This window comes from Citrus clementina, unplaced genomic scaffold (assembly GCF_000493195.1).
Source record: "Citrus clementina cultivar Clemenules unplaced genomic scaffold, Citrus_clementina_v1.0 scaffold_2, whole genome shotgun sequence".
In the NCBI taxonomy this organism is placed as follows: domain Eukaryota; kingdom Viridiplantae; phylum Streptophyta; class Magnoliopsida; order Sapindales; family Rutaceae; genus Citrus; species Citrus x clementina.
In genome coordinates this window covers 32,971,241-32,987,205 of record NW_006262688.1, presented here as the reverse complement: position 1 = coordinate 32,987,205, position 15,965 = coordinate 32,971,241, and the positions used below count along the sequence as shown (strand labels likewise).

The following is a 15,965-nucleotide window of genomic DNA, read 5'->3' as shown; positions in this document are numbered from 1 at the left end:
ACATTGAAAGTAATATAACTAATCAATAATAATGGGACAGAGTGCAGCTTAATACATTGTAACTGCCAATTTGTATGGAAAATGTTCAATATAATTATACATACGGCTAGACACCACCATTAAATTATTGTATGAGTAAGATGGTATTTCATATGGCCAAAAGATTTCACTATAGCTGGCACATGAAAAGATGTTCAATTCACCTACTTGGAGCTATCATGAAAAATAACCAAAATTTTAGTGTGATAAAGTCTGGGGTTCAGGATTTGATCAGTATATTCGTGCACCGGTTTTCTCCTTATTGTTCCATTAGGGGAAGTCAATTAAATGAACAAAAAGAAGAAAACCCAGCTTATGTCAGTAATTGTGCAGACCAGATACCCGGTCCCATTTTTGTGCTTTGGATCTTTGACAAAATGGTTTTTGCCATAACAAAAGGCAAAGCCGTGCGGTATCGGTAATTCATTACTTGAATTTTTTTCAACTCTAATGAAGTATTAATAATGATACGTTAACTAATGGGCTAATAGTTAGATCCGAATCTATTTCCTCTTCAACAAAAAAGCTGAAACATCAAATCCAAAGACACAGGCCTCAAGTTAAAAATGTAAAATGTAAAGGGGATTACACAGCAAGTGCACTGAATTAAGGCAATCCCACTCCAATATTCAGTGAATGAGAACTGTTTGGCAATAATTTATAGTAGAGTGGAAGTGTCAATGAATTGATCATATTCCAATCCAAAGGCAGAAAAGGGCTGCGGTGGCTTTGTGATTTCCTTATAAAAAAAAAAAATTCCATTTTTAAATTTTAAATGAGAAAGATCTTAACTTAGTCATTTTCAACAAACGGCTGAGTTTGAGGAGGGACACTAATTCATCCTTAACTCCAAATTGGGTTAAATAATGAAAAAGATAAAGTTGATACAAAAACGCAATTATGATCCCTTTCGATTTCCACACAAAAAAAAGAATATTATCTCTTTTGTTGTTACTTGTTAGTGGGAAAGAAATGGCCACGTGATTTTTATGCAACATGGGATTAAATAAGTGCGACTTATCTTTTTGTCTAAAGCAACATCTTTTGGTCCCTTTCATTGCATCTCCCAAAGTTACCAAACCAACCTTTTTTTTTTAATTTGACAAAATTATCCCTTCCTCAACATACTATTTCTATCCTCTCTCAAATCATTTGTGAAAAATAAGAACACCGCATTGAAAAGAAGTTATTTCTAATCAATTGAAAACTCTTGAAACTGTGTGATTCTTTAGATATGGCATAGACCCCTGGGGATTGGTAACCACAAAATTTGTTTTTTTTTTTTTTCAAAAACAATCTTAATGTGATTTGATTTTGTGAATTAATTTCTAATATCAAATACTTTATGTTACCTTAAGATAGTATCGACCTATAATTTTTTTAAAGTCTCAATGATATGGGAAATTTTGGTAAACAATTATATTAAAAAAAAATTAAATGAATATGTATGTGTCTGTGCGCAGAGTGAGAGAATTGGGTGCAACTAAAAACTAAGAAAGGCAAGGTCAAGATCGTCAAACTAATAGTCAAACACTGTGTGCACGCACACGTGGGCCTTGGCTTAAAATAAATAATAATAAATAAATAAATAAATCGCATTTCAGCCATCTCACCTTTGCCCTTACTCCAGCCTATATATATGAACAAAGCAAGAGAAGTGGCTTATGCAATTTTCTGAGTCTCTCTATCTACAACTCTTCTACAATCTTTTTCCTTTGAAATTAATCAATCTTGAAATATAATGGCTTATGCAAGAAGGGGTATGATCAACGGTGGAAATATCTCTCGGAGGTTGACTGCCGGCGGTGGCACCGGCCGTCCGATACCCAAGAGAGGCCAGGTGAAAATGGCAATCTTGGTGGGTTTGGCTCATTCTGTTGCCTCAATCTTCTCTCACAGTCACAGCAATCGCCCAGCATCTGCATCTCCTCACTTTTCCTAGTCTCTTCTTCATTCTCTTAGTCGTCTCATGTGTTCTTGTTCTTCTTCTAGTGTAGTAAATTTTGAGTTTGTACAAAGTTTCTAACTTAATCTTTGTAAACAAATGGAGATGGAGTTTTGCAATTCTGTTGCTGTTGGCTTAATGGCTTGTTTCTTGATTTGTTTTTGGAATATGATGAAGAATTAAGCACCAGTTTCTTGAGTTTTCATTCTTATTTAAATCAACTGTGGGTTCTCAACTTGCAACACATCTACACATACGGGTCTACAAAGTAATATTTTCCAAAAAATGAAACTGCTTCGTATAAGAAGACATTTTTATCCGTTACAAGAATTGGTCTGCAAAATCCAACTTACAATCTATAATATATGAATCAAATCCAACACGAAGCAAATCCAATGATATATTATGACCTTGTTTTCATCAACCCGTGACCTATCATATCCTGGAGATGTCTCTTCCAAATACGAACGTGGTAGCCCAGTTCACTGCAACATAAAACCTATTCCTCCAACTCAAAACTCGCGTTAGATAAGCTGAGCGCCAAATTAGCCAGCTCAGAAATCCAGCAAGTGATATCCCCTTCTCATCCTGACAAAAATATTCGGCATTAATTTAATTAGTCACCAATTTTGCCAAATGCCAGAGGATTCAATTTCTAAGCAGCTGAGCCTGGGATTTTACCTTAGACTGGCGTAGATCCACCAATGCCTTGTAGCGACCAACTGTTGCCATGCTTCCAAGATGCTTGTACACAAATTGGTCTCCTAGATTGATGTCTTTTGCGCTTAGTGCCTTGCCTCCATCTTGCTCACCTATCTTTTTGTTAAACAGTTCCGCCAAGTATTTCCCCTGCCTTTCTGCTACCTGTTTTGATAAGTTTAGACAAACATATAAGTATATCAAAGCCATCATTTTATCATTTTCCGATTCACCAATATCAATCCCATTCTCAGTATAACTCTTTACCTGTGCTAGAGCAGGCAGCACTGGCTTCCCTGTTTGTTCAAGAAAACCTGCGCAATCTCCTAGTGCAAAAACATCTTCTACAGAAGGTGCCCTCAACCATTCATCAACACCAATCCTGAGACAATCAGATGAGATTAATTAATGCAATCCATAATCAATACAAAGGTAGGGAAAAGAAGAGATGGGAAGAATGTTTCTCTCCCTCCTCAACGAAACAGACGAAAAAAAGAAAAAAAATGATGCGTCGGGTACCTTCCACCGGGTGACTTGGGGAGATTTAGTGTTTTCACAAACTGAGAGGGACCAACTCCCGTAGACCAGACCAAGAGCCCATACGGCACATCAGTCCCATCATTGAGAACGATCTTTTCGGGATGTACTTCTTTCACAACACCTCGCTTGAGGCAGACACCAGACTGGCAGAAAATCGCATTTGTTAGAAACAATCAAGAAATGTAAAGAAACATCCAGAATATGAGAAGCAAATCACATTACCTTATTTAAGTGATTTGTTGCATATAGCCGTAGCCCAATGTCAAAGGATGACAGAATTTCATTCGCCTATTCAAAGAAAAGCATTTGGCTATTAGTTAATGACATTTAAATTCCTTCATAAATGATGATAACAAAACTAAATGGAGTTACATATTACCTCAATGAGGGTAACTTTTACGCAGTCTTTAACGTGAGCATACTGCTCACGGACATCTCTCATGATGAAATCACTCAATTCACCGCTAAACTCCACACCAGTAGGGCCACCTCCAATGACAACACAATGTAAAAGCCGTTTCCTCTCTTCTTCTGATATGCCTGTCATAATCAATTGAAATTCAAGATTACTGAGACAGTCATACAAGATAGCTAAGAGTTATAGTAATGACAAAATACTTGGACAAAATACTTGGAGAATAGCAGCACAGTGTCTCCTAGACAAAGAAATAGAACAAGTGGTAAAGAACATATATATCACCAGGCCTCAAGTATTTATAACCATTTAATGGTGAGGAGGTCTGCGTAAATAGAAACTTCAGGATTACAAATTAAATCCCAAGATAGTAAACAATCTCACCTGGATTTTCAGAAAGCATGAGGTTTAAGAGAAGCTTCTTCCTTATTTCTTGGGCATGATTTACTTCACGAAGGAAATATGCATTTTCCTTCACCCCCTTGATGCCAAAAGTTAAAGGCTCTGCTCCAGCAGCAATGACGAGCTTGTCATACGCAACTTTAAATTGGTGAGGCTCATGGGACAATTTGCCACTGTTGACCGTCTCACAATAAACCTACATGAAAACAAACGATTAAGTTTCTTGACTTAAGAATCTAAATAACTAAGAGAATACATTGATCCCATAAAGTGACGTCCACAGAACAGAATATCTTATTCTTCTAATCATGTGTTAATCAATATATTGGTGTTTCGAAGGCATTTTGAAGCGCTTCATTGGACATTCAGGATGAACAAGATAGAAATCACTATCAATTACATATCAAATTTACAAAATGCATGCAACAACGGGCATCTGTATTTCCTAATGCAAATAATTGGTGACGTTATGTTTCATAACCATGTAACAATAATCAAACAAAACGGTATGGGTATATATTATCTACGTTAATAGCATGGAAGTGTTTGATAATTCACTTACTTCATGTTTATCAGTGTCAATGCCAATGCAGGAAGCCAAGTAGAAGTATGAATTGGGATCTGAAGACAATGAAGTCTGTATTCGACTAACAGGCTCAGCTACAGAGCGGAATTCCAGGGTGCCAACACAAGTTGAAGCAAGCAAAGGTGTGAAGACCATGTGATTCCTTGGGGATATGCAAACAGCATCATAAATCTTTGTGTCAATTCCTTTAAGGAAGCGACATGCACCCCAACCGGTACCAAGGACGACCACCCTTGGCTTTTCACCTGGCTTGGTCGCTTCCAGTCCTGGATAACTTAGTTCCTGATATTCTGATTCAGACTCCTCCACAATTCTCTCTGCATTGTGATATTGATGGTGCGGGGTTGTCCTTATTCCCCTGCTCCAAGAACTCATATGAGTTGTCATCCTGATGCTGCTGGGTAAGTATGATAAACTACTATTTCGTGAGACATTTTCAAGGGAAGGTGAGAAACATTTGTTGGTCGGTAATCCCTCAATGCCTATATCCTTCTGACGTGAGTAACAGCTGGTAGCACCTCCCGATCTTCTCAAACCACTCCTGGCTAACCTTGCTAATGCCATGTTGAGACTGACCGCTCTAAATGCAAACCCCTATGTTGTAACCAAAGCTTTAAACTGTTAAACCTGCAAGAGGAAGATTAGAGAAGCAGTTATGCCAAATGCAAGTGGTGCGAAATGAAGAGCTGAGGGTCAAATTAAATAAAGGAAGCCAATTCAAAAACTCCAACTAATATGGACGAGACAAGACAACTGGCGACAGAAAACAAGAAGTCTAGTCCAAATCAAGAAAAATAACTTGTTGAGGTTTGACAAAGATTGTTTACAAGACTGCTTGACAAAAGAACAAATGGGATACTCTGCCTTCCTCGTCGGGTGAGGGCAGATACAAGGCCGGAAATTCTGGTAAAATTCTAGAATGCACTGACAAACATTGAAAGCCGGCATTCCTACACTGCCAAACACATTTGAGGAGTTCTGACCTAAACACACAACACACGCAATTTGAAATGTGTTTTGGTGCAACGATTCATATAATGAAACAAATACTGTTAACGAAATTCACAGGTGAACCTAAAAATTAGGCAGCCATTTTTTTAGTACTGCGACGGCGAAGTGAACCTATGTTTTATAGGAAAAGAACTAAATTTCAGAAGATAGGTGGCATCAAAAGCATAGGTTACGTAAGAAATTAACTCAGTTATGTGATAGGCAAAAAGTGTGGCATCTCTATTAAGAATATACTTTCTGTTAAAAGATCAAAACGAAAGACAAAAAACAAGTTTTTATATAATGTTGCAGTTCATATGGTATTACAAAGTCTAAAAGTTTTATTAGGGAGAAGTTAAATAATTTTTAAAGTAATAAACTTGTAAAACAACACACAAGGTTTAAGGCATCTATGAAAGATCACTAGAACAAAAGTTAACACAGTGGCACCCTCGTCCAAACCTAGAGCTCGAATCTTAGAGAAAACCAAGTCACGGGCATTATGTCCCAAAAAAGAAAAACAAAACAAAGAAAATAAAATCCAACTAATCCACAGATCTTAACAAATACCCAGAAAGAAAAATGTGAAATCAGCTGAAAAGATCCAAACTTTTACATAATATACATAATAGAATGTGAAAGGTTACATAGTCACAAACAACAAAAATGGTAATTCAAAGAAGAAGTTTAAAGAACATTACTCGAAGGATGAAAAAGAGTGAATCGTGTCCGAAATTTCTGGAGGTTTCCAAAATTTCTGGAGCACCTTAATTTTAAACACAAAAGATTGCGGCTTTATAGACTACAAATAACAACAATAAGCAGAGTAGATGCGTTATGTTTTGTTTTGCATTAGTTTGGCTCAAACTGTTTTAAGTGTGGCCCGCTCAACGCATAACGAAGAGATCTTATAGCCGCCTTTGGGAACAAGAAACATGTGGGAATTCTCATTTGTTTCCTTTGTATATTCATTTCAATTTTCCATATCAAAAAAAATAAAAATATTCATTTCAATTTTCACGTGACGGTTGGAGAAAGAAAACGATTAACAGAGACCGAGGAAAGAAGCGTGTTTCCGACTTTCCGTATATTCTTTTGTAAGATTCGGTCCATGTTTTTAACGGGCAAGTGCGGCGACGTCTGAGGGTGTAAGGACAGTCATATCCCTGAATAATAATTTCTTGATGGGTATTCAGAAGGGGTAGTTTTGAGTTTGTAGAAGATCCCTTCATATAACCTAGTTTCTAGTAATCTTGATCAAAGACTGAAAGGGTATGTAAGTTGAACGGCAGCGATCTGGTTGGTGGCGGTGCTAGTGCTACTGCTGTGGGCCACAAGGACAGTGAATCTGGGAAAACGAAAGTCCAAGTCTTCACGAGACAGCGTTTGCCATGTCGCCGTACACATTTGATTTGACACGGCTCTAACGTTCAACCACCAAAAGAAAAGTGAGACCTTTCTTCTCACGTTTCAACGGAGCTACTTTTAACCACGTGTCGAAATCCGATTCGTGGTCATTCTTTGTCCCCCCGGAATCTCGGGGCGGCCTTTTATGATCCTCACATAAAAATCATGGAGTGATTTGTCACCGTCGATATTTTTTATTTTAGTTTTAAAAAATAAAATACATACATGCATATAAGGGTATATTTTAGGATGACAGAATCCTTCTTCATAGTTTGAGGTTCTACGGAATTCATTTTTAAATAGGGTAATTTTGATGAGTTTTTAGGGAATGAGACTGAAAGGAAGGAGAAAAAAATTCTCAAACTTTCAATGGGTGTCGTTTAATTTTATACTTCTCACCCCACCCTAATACCCATATATATATATAAAGTATATTTTTAGTTATTATTTGTCTAAATACTTTATATTTTTGTATGATTGAAGATATTATTTCAATATGTTGGAGATTTTTTTATCTTTTTAATAATTTATATACTTTACAATATTTTAATAATGACTTTTTTTTAGTTATTTTAATTTTTATTTCATTAAAATTATATATAGAATATCTAGTACAAAATAAGATTAGTAAACTACTCCCAGCCCCATTAAATTTATTGGGAAATGAGGGTCAAATTCTAAAGGTAACGTTTATTTTTCATATTTTCATATTGGAGTGAGAATTATAAGAAGTTAGAATCCTCGGATTTGGAGTGTTAAGTGTGATTGGGAGTATGTTGTTTATTTATACTGGAATAGGAGTGTTTAATAGGAATCAAAATTATATTCATGTGTTTACTTTGTCTTAAATTGAGAGTGAATTATTTTAAATTATAATTTTACCTTTATTTAAAAAGTTGTATCTTTTAATAACAAAGTAAAAAAATTGTAAAATAAACTATTTCTTTTATTATTAAATTTAATTATGTAAATTAATAATTATTATCAATATTCTTAATTATGTAAATCATAATTTTTTTAATTTTAATTTTAATTATGTAAATAAAAAATTATTGATAAGAGCAACACAAATGAAACATCATTATAGATAATATAGTATAAAATTAACATTTTCTTATAATTAATCATTAATATTAAATAAATATAATAATATTATATTTTCAAATAAAGATAGTATATAATAATATTATTATAAATTCCTATGAATATAATAATATTAAATAATATGATTATATTATTTAAATAAATATAATATTATTACTTTTTAAATAAACGTATCATTATTTTAGTTTAATAATATAATTATTTTATATTTAATAAAAGGAGTGATAAAAAATAAAGAGTAAGGAATGGATTTCCACTCCCACCTCCTCCCGTGACAAGGAGAATTTCACTTCTCACTACAAAAATGAGTGAGACTCATAAAATGAGACTATCACTTCTTTCTTAAATGTGTAAATAAACACTGAAGTGTAAATTCCTCACACTTCTCACTTCCACTCTAACAAATAAACACATTATAAATAAAGTAGGGAATGCAGTGCAGGAGGCCTCCCAGGCTCCCACCCCTAGAGCCCCATTAACATCCCTAGGTGTATTTTACTTTGTCAATATGTGGAATGACATATTTTCCCCACACAATGATTAAGGATGTAAAGTTATCTACTACACATAATTATAGATTAGAAAGAGAATAAAACTCCATACAATGCTTCTGCTTGATTGGCTATCATTGTTGATTTCTGCTGATTCTCCTTTTCAATTACAATTGGAGCCACATTACGTTTTGCACGAACGAGAATTGTATTTGTCAAAATAGAAGACAATGATTTTTTATTATTATGTATTGTTAAAAGCAGTCCATACGCCTAAGTTGAATTGGGGTGACTGATACCCAAAAAAAAAATTAAATTCTTGATTATGGTAAGTATCTTAATTATGTTGTGATGATCAACGAAGGATGAACATACAATAATAAATTGTCTATATTGATTTGGACATAAAAGAATAAAAGTTGGATTATAATTTTGTGGCGGTTAGTAGTGTCGAATTTTGTAGTCTTTTCTCATGTAGCTGCTGCAAATTCTTCATCAGAATCACCAAAAATCCGGTTCAAAAACATGGCCAATCGGATTCCTCCTTGAGCTATACGTTTCATGACAATTGGCATTCTTGAATTGAAGTAGTCGTCTGCATAGCACAAAAGGAGTACGTAAGCACATTATTAATTGCTTGTTGATCACTCTTAATGGAGTCGAGAAAATCTTAATTTAGGCTCTGTGTCTAAGTTGTGATACCTGCTAGAGTTTCACCAGGCGTAACGCCTTTGTAACCCCATTTGCAAGCCATATTTATACTCTCGGTTGCATATCTGCATATGGGAAAAAGAGAACAAGAGTCTACTTAAGGCTGATGTTAAAATGATTTTCTTGGTTTTGGTGAGAGATTGAGTTAGCGAAGCTCACTTGTTTGGACACTTCATGAGATTATCGCAGTCTTTCCACGACGATACATCATCATGCCAGACTCCCTGATCATCACCATAACAATTTGACATATTAATAAGAGCTGCATTTCAATGGTCTGAAAATTGAAAGAATCTCTTTTTCTGAATTTCCGGAATAACATGTCTTGTTCTTACGTCAGTGAAGTTTGCTACTATGTCTTGTAGAAGTAGCTCCGTGTCCTTATCATAGTAATCCGCTAATGCTGTCAGAATGATCTCCCTATCCCATACCTGCAAGTATATATAAATTTTGTTGAACATTAAAGGGTTTCTGCAAGCATGCTGCTATTTGTTTAGTTAGATGTGATTTCCAAGTCTTAATTAGGCTATTAAAACCGAAGATTGTTTAAACTTACGTGATGTAGATTAGATTTGTGCCTGAACCAGCGCAACTCTATAGTGTTTCCTCCTTCATCACTTGTGAATCCCACATGCATCGGCTGAAACAATGAGAAGAAATATGATCAAAACTATTTTACTTTATATTTCTAATCAGTTAGCTAAGAGACACGTAAGTAATCAAACGCTTCAAAATCAATCAACACACCTGATGCACATCCCCCATGAAGTGTGATAAAAATAACAATGCCTCTGTCATATTATCTGCGTACATACATAAAGAAACCACAATATTGGAAGCAAAATATTGGCTAATTAACAATAATGATGGATTTTTGGACAGCAGAGGTTTCTTACGTCGGCGATCTGAGCTTCCCTCTCTGTAGTGCAAAAGCTGAGAGGTGAAATTTCGGATGGCACCAACAATACACATATTTTTCTTGCCATGGGTATCATGGCAATCCCCTACACCAAGTTACAAAGCACAATGTTACTGCAGTGTCTGAATTAGATTCTCATGACCAAAAATGGATTACGGACAAGAATTTACTTGAAAATTCGTAGGTGCAAGCATCATCAGGTGTATCGATGAAGTGAAGTGGGCTTGTCCAGCGATATCTATACCAATGCCGGACTTGATCAGGCCATACGCAGAGGGCTGATAGGTCACCATTGACATGCTGAGGTAACAAATTTTCCACAGCATGTGCTGCGTCGGGCTCTAGAAGACTCTGTAAATTCAAAAGCAAGGAAGAGTAGATCATTAAAAGTACAAAATTACGCAGCTACATTAGGAAATAGTGTGGCCTTGAAATACAGAATTTCAAGATTTAGATTTTAAAAACTCTGGCTGCATATTTCACATTTCGGAAGCTATATTGTGTGCACAGATGGATCCCAACAGAAATTTCAGATGTCAAAAGGTAAACAATTTCATTTTGTTGCAGTTATATCGTATTTGCGTTGCTTCAAACCCAAGAAAGATTCAGAGTAGCAACTAGCAAATATCTTGATCGTGTTAATGTTTCTCACTTTCTTTGAAGGGACTTTTTTTTTTTTTTTTTAAAAAAAAAGAAATTATCTATCCTGACTTTAAGCATAATTTCTGGGGCATGATTTGCATCTAAATCCCCCGAACTCCTTCAATTAGATGATCATTTAGTTACATAGTGACTTTTCGTCGACTGCAAGGGCCCCTATTATCCTATTGAACAAACTGCAAATATGGCTCCTCTCTTTTTTAAAAATATAGGAAGAAAAAGATAAAACGAAAAAAAAAATTCAAAACAAAATGACTGGATCACAAAATCAAAAATTAACTTAGACAAAGAGAGCGCTTAAGTATCCTCAAAGGGTTTTATTGCATTTATCTTATAATAAACATACGGTTTAATTGAAAATAACAAAAAAATAAAAATAAAATGACTAAAAAACACATCAAATGCTAAAAGAAGTTGATATCTATCTACATTTTTTAATAACCATTTTTAACTTTCATCGGAAAAATAAAATTAGCATTACCTGTGCGATCCTACATGTCATAATATGACCCTCCTTGCTCCATCCCCAGGCCCCAGGCACTAAAACCGAAGCCAAACTCACAAACAAAACAAATTTTAAACGGCACAATCCCCCCATCTGCTCAGATTCTCTCTCGTTCTCTCTGAATACTTAATTCAATTCTTGCTTCGTCTTTCCAAAATTGACATCAGCCAGCAAACACAATGAGCCCAGTAAAATGTATTTGTCACGCATACATATGATAATATAAACACATCATAAGAGGTTGTCATGGAGTGCAAGTTTCATATTAAGTACCTAAAAGTTGACTCTACGGCACAACGCAAGATGCGTGTATATATAAACATAAGTGGTCATCACCGAGTACAAGTTTAAAATATGTCTATATTTTCAGGTGTAAGTTGCCGACGGTAAAAGCAAGATGGGCATATTCGGGAATATACTGACACATAACAGTCTCACTTGAATGGAGCAATGGGTTCGGTGGGTGATCATAAAGTACAGTTCCTTGCTCGTTTTGAAAGAGTTGACAGCAAGATAAAGGAATGTTAATATTGTATATGAAATCTCTGGCTGAAGAAATTCAAGCTATATACACGGTGTACTGGGCCCATCCCTCCGAATTTGTGCTTATATTCCTTCTATCTTCATAGTTGAGCAATTTTTATTTGAGAAGAAAATATGCGGTTTAAGGTAGCAGCTAAGCGGATGCCACTTTGAGCAAGCCTTTTCTCCACAATAGGCAATCGAGTCAGGAAGTAATCATCTAGAGCAAATCAAAACAAGGAATTAAAATAAGATAGAAAACGGAACTACTGCTAGCTAGTTGCTGTGCATGGAAAGCAATGATATGTTACATGACATTTAGCGCCTTAACGGCAAATTCGTATGCCTTGGCAACAATTGTGACAGATTTTAACATGCAGGATTGAGTTGGCCATGTACATGATCAGAAAGACTCAAAGAATACTCTTCTAAATTATTTAGATGGAATTTTCATTTAATTAGAAAACTACCTTCCAAAGTGGTTCCTGGTGTGGCATTCCTGTATGCAAACTTGCATGCCAAACTTACACTTTCAGAAGCGTATCTGCAAGATGAAAAGGAATCCAATGATGTCCACTGATCCCCATTCCATGTAACAAATACATGGAGTTTCAGCTTGTGATGATGAGAGGGGGAATCAATTTTTTGTTCATACATTTTAAGCATTTAAGCTGTTCATACATTTGCTACAGCAGTTTCAGCCGACATAAAACCTGGAACCACTTTTAGAATCCATGTATTTGATCATCTAATTATGTAAATTAATATGGGCAATATATACTACAACCTCTTGGGGCACCAGGTATGGATCAAAAGCAGGGTAGGTTACCTCAATTTCAATGTGATATTCTACCAAATCTCAGCTCGTTAATTATCTATCATGATGGTGAATTCTAGCTGCACTTTTCTAGTTATTTAGCAAACCAAGCAGCTTAAAAGCAATCAACCAGATGAATCCACACAACAATGAAGAGGAAATTGAATGCTGTGTGCGTACCCATTAGGACAAACTGTTTGATTATTTGCACAATTTTCCCATGATGATACATCATTGGACCAACCATCCTGCAGACAAATATCAAACAAGACAAAAAGGAAATAGTTAATATCAACTTTAAATAGCCATGTTCAAAGCCATGCATTCGGAGAAATGCATGACAGTAAACAAATCTATGCAAGACCATAAAACAGCAAATTTCTGTGAAGGAAGGAAAAGCATACCGTAATATTCCTCTGAATGGATTGAATCATGACTGCAATATCAGAATCATAATAGGTCTTCAGAGCAGAATCAATTATCATGGTATCCCATACCTGAAACAGAATAATTCTTGAATGACATTCAAGAAAGATATGCAAACAAGTAACACAAGATTCCAGAACAGGCCCAATTTGAAAATCATCACTCTACTTTGCAAAACCATTAGGAGACAAGAAAGCAGAGGCAAAAGAATACTTCAAAGTCTGACGTAAGGTTAGGGGATAATCAATGCAATCACACTGAAGCACTTATCATGGATAATAGAACCGGTTTTTCTTAATGGATTAATATCTTGAATTAATATGACCTACATCACATGAACTTATTATAACATTGTCGACATGTTATTCTTTCAGACACATTCTCAAGCTTTGCACAAGAACCTAAGGTTTTGAACATCATTTTATTTATGGAATTCATCATTCTCTCTTAGAAACTTTACAAGTTTAGATCCTTGATCTGCCAAAAGCAACCTGCTGTTTTTTAAAATGCACAAATTTCTTCTTTTTTACTAAATTTGTGGATCATATGGTTGAGAATGTACAAGAGACTAAAGACAACGTACATGGTGTAGGTTTGTCTTTCGACGGTACCAACGGACTGTTATTGTGTTCCCACCTTCATCTCCAATGAAACCAACATGTAGAGGCTGGCACAAGAAAAAGAAACTTAAAAGAAAAGTGAATTACAGTGTGTGTTTCAATTTCCCAGTAAAAAGAGCATACCTGATGCACGTCTCCAATAAAATGGGATAAAAACATAAGCGCCTCTGTTAAATTGTCTATAATCAATAAAGGGAAACAGCCCATGTTATTGCCATTTAAGATAGGAAAAGTTATATTATAGCACCTGAAAATGTAATATCCGTTAGTGATAAGCTTACATTTTTCCACTGAAATAGAGTCCTGATAGCCAGATTTGAGTTGCATGGTGTAGTTGTATATTGCTCCAGTTACACATCTGTTCTTGCGCCCAACAGAGTCATGACAGTCTCCTGTAAGAAAGATGTATATTAACAGAAGAAATAGTTTCATGAAGCTCATGGAAAAACTCATTAGAGAAAAAAGAGTTCACGTCGCTAAACCACAGAATGGATTCACTAAGCAAACTTACTGCAGTATTTGTAGTTACACATGAAATCTGGTGTATCAACATAGTGTAAAGGACTACTCCAGCGCATGTGGAATCGAACTTCATCAGCCCAGGAGCAAACATTTGCAAGATCACCTTCAGCTGAATCTGGAAGCAATTCTTTTACAGCAGCCAAGGCATCTTCAGTGAGATATCCCTAATAGACCAAAAAGTGCCACATTAAACATGTATGACATTTTTCCAGGACAAGTCCTGCCTGACTTCAGTACCAATTCTGTCTCTATCTTCTCACATCTGCCAGAGTCATTCGAACTACACTTATCAAGGCCAATACAGCTAAAATTTCACAGACACTGACTAGGAGCCCACCTTACTCGAGTAATTATAAGAATAGTATAATGCACATTTGACCTGAAGCACTACTTGAACAACTCCTTATAGCTGGCATCTCATTAAGGCAAATATCAACTAGGTGAGAAATCTAATCATTCGACTATTTCTTTAAAATTAAAAAACTTAAAAATAAAACATTCCATTTACCGAACAACCTCCATCCATTTCGATTACATGTTTAAAATAAAATATTTGATCATTTTTAGTTTTAAAATTTCCATTTTAAAAATGAAATAGTTATCAGTGTAACTAATAATTTCTACTTACTCATCACATCAAGTCATAAAATTGAATACCCTCAACATCCTTACAAATCTATTAATTATGAACTACTAGAGAGCATGATTAGCAAAAGAATCAGCTGAAGAAAAAGTACAAAAACTAAAGAAAAAAAAATCCTAACCTCTGCGATCTTGCAAATAGCAAAATGACCTTCCTTTCCCCAACCCAGAACTCCATTAACCAGTTGCAGAAGAATTAGTGCTCTCCAAATCCACATGAGCCTAGACCCACCCGTAGCTGTTTTAACAAAACATTAAAAGGGAAATTGATTTTTTTGAATTATATATCGAAAAAGATAACTGAACTGACAATGCGTTATTATTAATATTTTTTCTAAATTTTCTCACCTAAACGGACATAAAAAACTTGTTAATGTAAACGATCTTGACTCGCTTGTATAAACAATAATTGAAAAAGAAAATTATACACACCAGATTTTATCAACAAGACGCTGGTACTGTTTTAACTGTCGTACCTAACTGTGTGCTTGGAAGGAGATTAAAAAACGAAAGGATGAAAAATAGTTGAATAAAAAAATTATAAGAGATTACGTTTTTTACTGTAATTCTATGTTTATAATTTACTATTTGAAATTTTTTTGACACATCAATTTGAAATAATAATTTTTTTTATAAAAATTAAAAAATTAAAGTTACTTTTATCTTTTAAGAATAAAATAATCAATTTAAATTTAAACTAAAATAATTTTAACGGTTAAATATAATAAAAAAATTAGGTTACAAAAAATAATTTAAGATAAATTTAGTTAATTAATTCTTAACAATTTTTGAAATTTTTAAAAATTATATAATTTTTTTATAATTATTTACTAGACTTAGATTTAGAACGGGTATTCCTACAAAATAAATTAAAACGTATATTAGACGACATAATTTTTTTTTCTCTTTTTTCATAAATCTATGGTAAGATCCGTCGAGTTTCATTTTATGACAGTTAAGTCCCCGTGATGGTATGGCTTGGTAGTTGGTACTTGGTACTTTG

At 34.8% G+C, this 15,965-nt stretch overlaps 3 protein-coding genes across 6 annotated transcripts; all 3 read right to left on the bottom strand.

The window, feature by feature from the left end:
- Window positions 1-2,283: 2,283 nt before the first annotated feature.
- On the bottom strand, window positions 2,284-6,654 carry LOC18052669 (internal alternative NAD(P)H-ubiquinone oxidoreductase A1, mitochondrial). Of its 2 annotated transcripts, XM_024190522.1 has the most exons (9): window positions 6,318-6,654; window positions 4,603-5,253; window positions 4,023-4,236; window positions 3,603-3,763; window positions 3,446-3,511; window positions 3,203-3,366; window positions 2,951-3,065; window positions 2,666-2,848; window positions 2,284-2,572 (listed from the first exon to the last, which is right to left on the bottom strand). In XM_024190522.1, exons 2-9 carry the CDS (start codon window positions 5,188-5,190, stop codon window positions 2,420-2,422), a joined length of 1,644 nt encoding a protein of 547 aa, XP_024046290.1. In that variant the 5' UTR covers window positions 5,191-5,253; window positions 6,318-6,654; the 3' UTR covers window positions 2,284-2,419. The 2 variants fall into 2 exon arrangements, with proteins under 2 accessions (XP_024046290.1, XP_006449248.1); XM_006449185.2 differs by lacking the exon at window positions 6,318-6,654 and having other exon boundaries at window positions 4,603-5,484.
- A 2,221-nt stretch (window positions 6,655-8,875) lies between these two features.
- Window positions 8,876-11,600, bottom strand: LOC18052668 (endonuclease 1). The gene is made up of 9 exons (XM_006449184.2): window positions 11,390-11,600; window positions 10,419-10,599; window positions 10,226-10,333; window positions 10,077-10,132; window positions 9,886-9,969; window positions 9,665-9,760; window positions 9,489-9,553; window positions 9,321-9,394; window positions 8,876-9,213 (listed from the first exon to the last, which is right to left on the bottom strand). Exons 1-9 carry the CDS (start codon window positions 11,504-11,506, stop codon window positions 9,089-9,091), a joined length of 906 nt encoding a protein of 301 aa, XP_006449247.2. The 5' UTR covers window positions 11,507-11,600; the 3' UTR covers window positions 8,876-9,088.
- A 100-nt stretch (window positions 11,601-11,700) lies between these two features.
- LOC18052667 (endonuclease 4) lies at window positions 11,701-15,480 on the bottom strand. 3 transcript variants are annotated; one of them, XM_006449183.2, is made up of 10 exons: window positions 15,395-15,480; window positions 15,085-15,200; window positions 14,310-14,484; window positions 14,080-14,190; window positions 13,922-13,977; window positions 13,762-13,845; window positions 13,157-13,249; window positions 12,933-13,000; window positions 12,406-12,479; window positions 11,701-12,155 (listed from the first exon to the last, which is right to left on the bottom strand). In XM_006449183.2, exons 2-10 carry the CDS (start codon window positions 15,178-15,180, stop codon window positions 12,037-12,039), a joined length of 876 nt encoding a protein of 291 aa, XP_006449246.1. In that variant the 5' UTR covers window positions 15,181-15,200; window positions 15,395-15,480; the 3' UTR covers window positions 11,701-12,036. The 3 variants fall into 3 exon arrangements, with proteins under 3 accessions (XP_006449246.1, XP_006449245.1, XP_024046039.1); XM_006449182.2 differs by lacking the exon at window positions 15,395-15,480 and adding an exon at window positions 15,311-15,390; XM_024190271.1 differs by lacking the exons at window positions 12,406-12,479; window positions 15,395-15,480 and adding an exon at window positions 15,311-15,390 and having other exon boundaries at window positions 12,068-12,155.
- Between the last annotated feature and the right edge of the window lie 485 nt (window positions 15,481-15,965).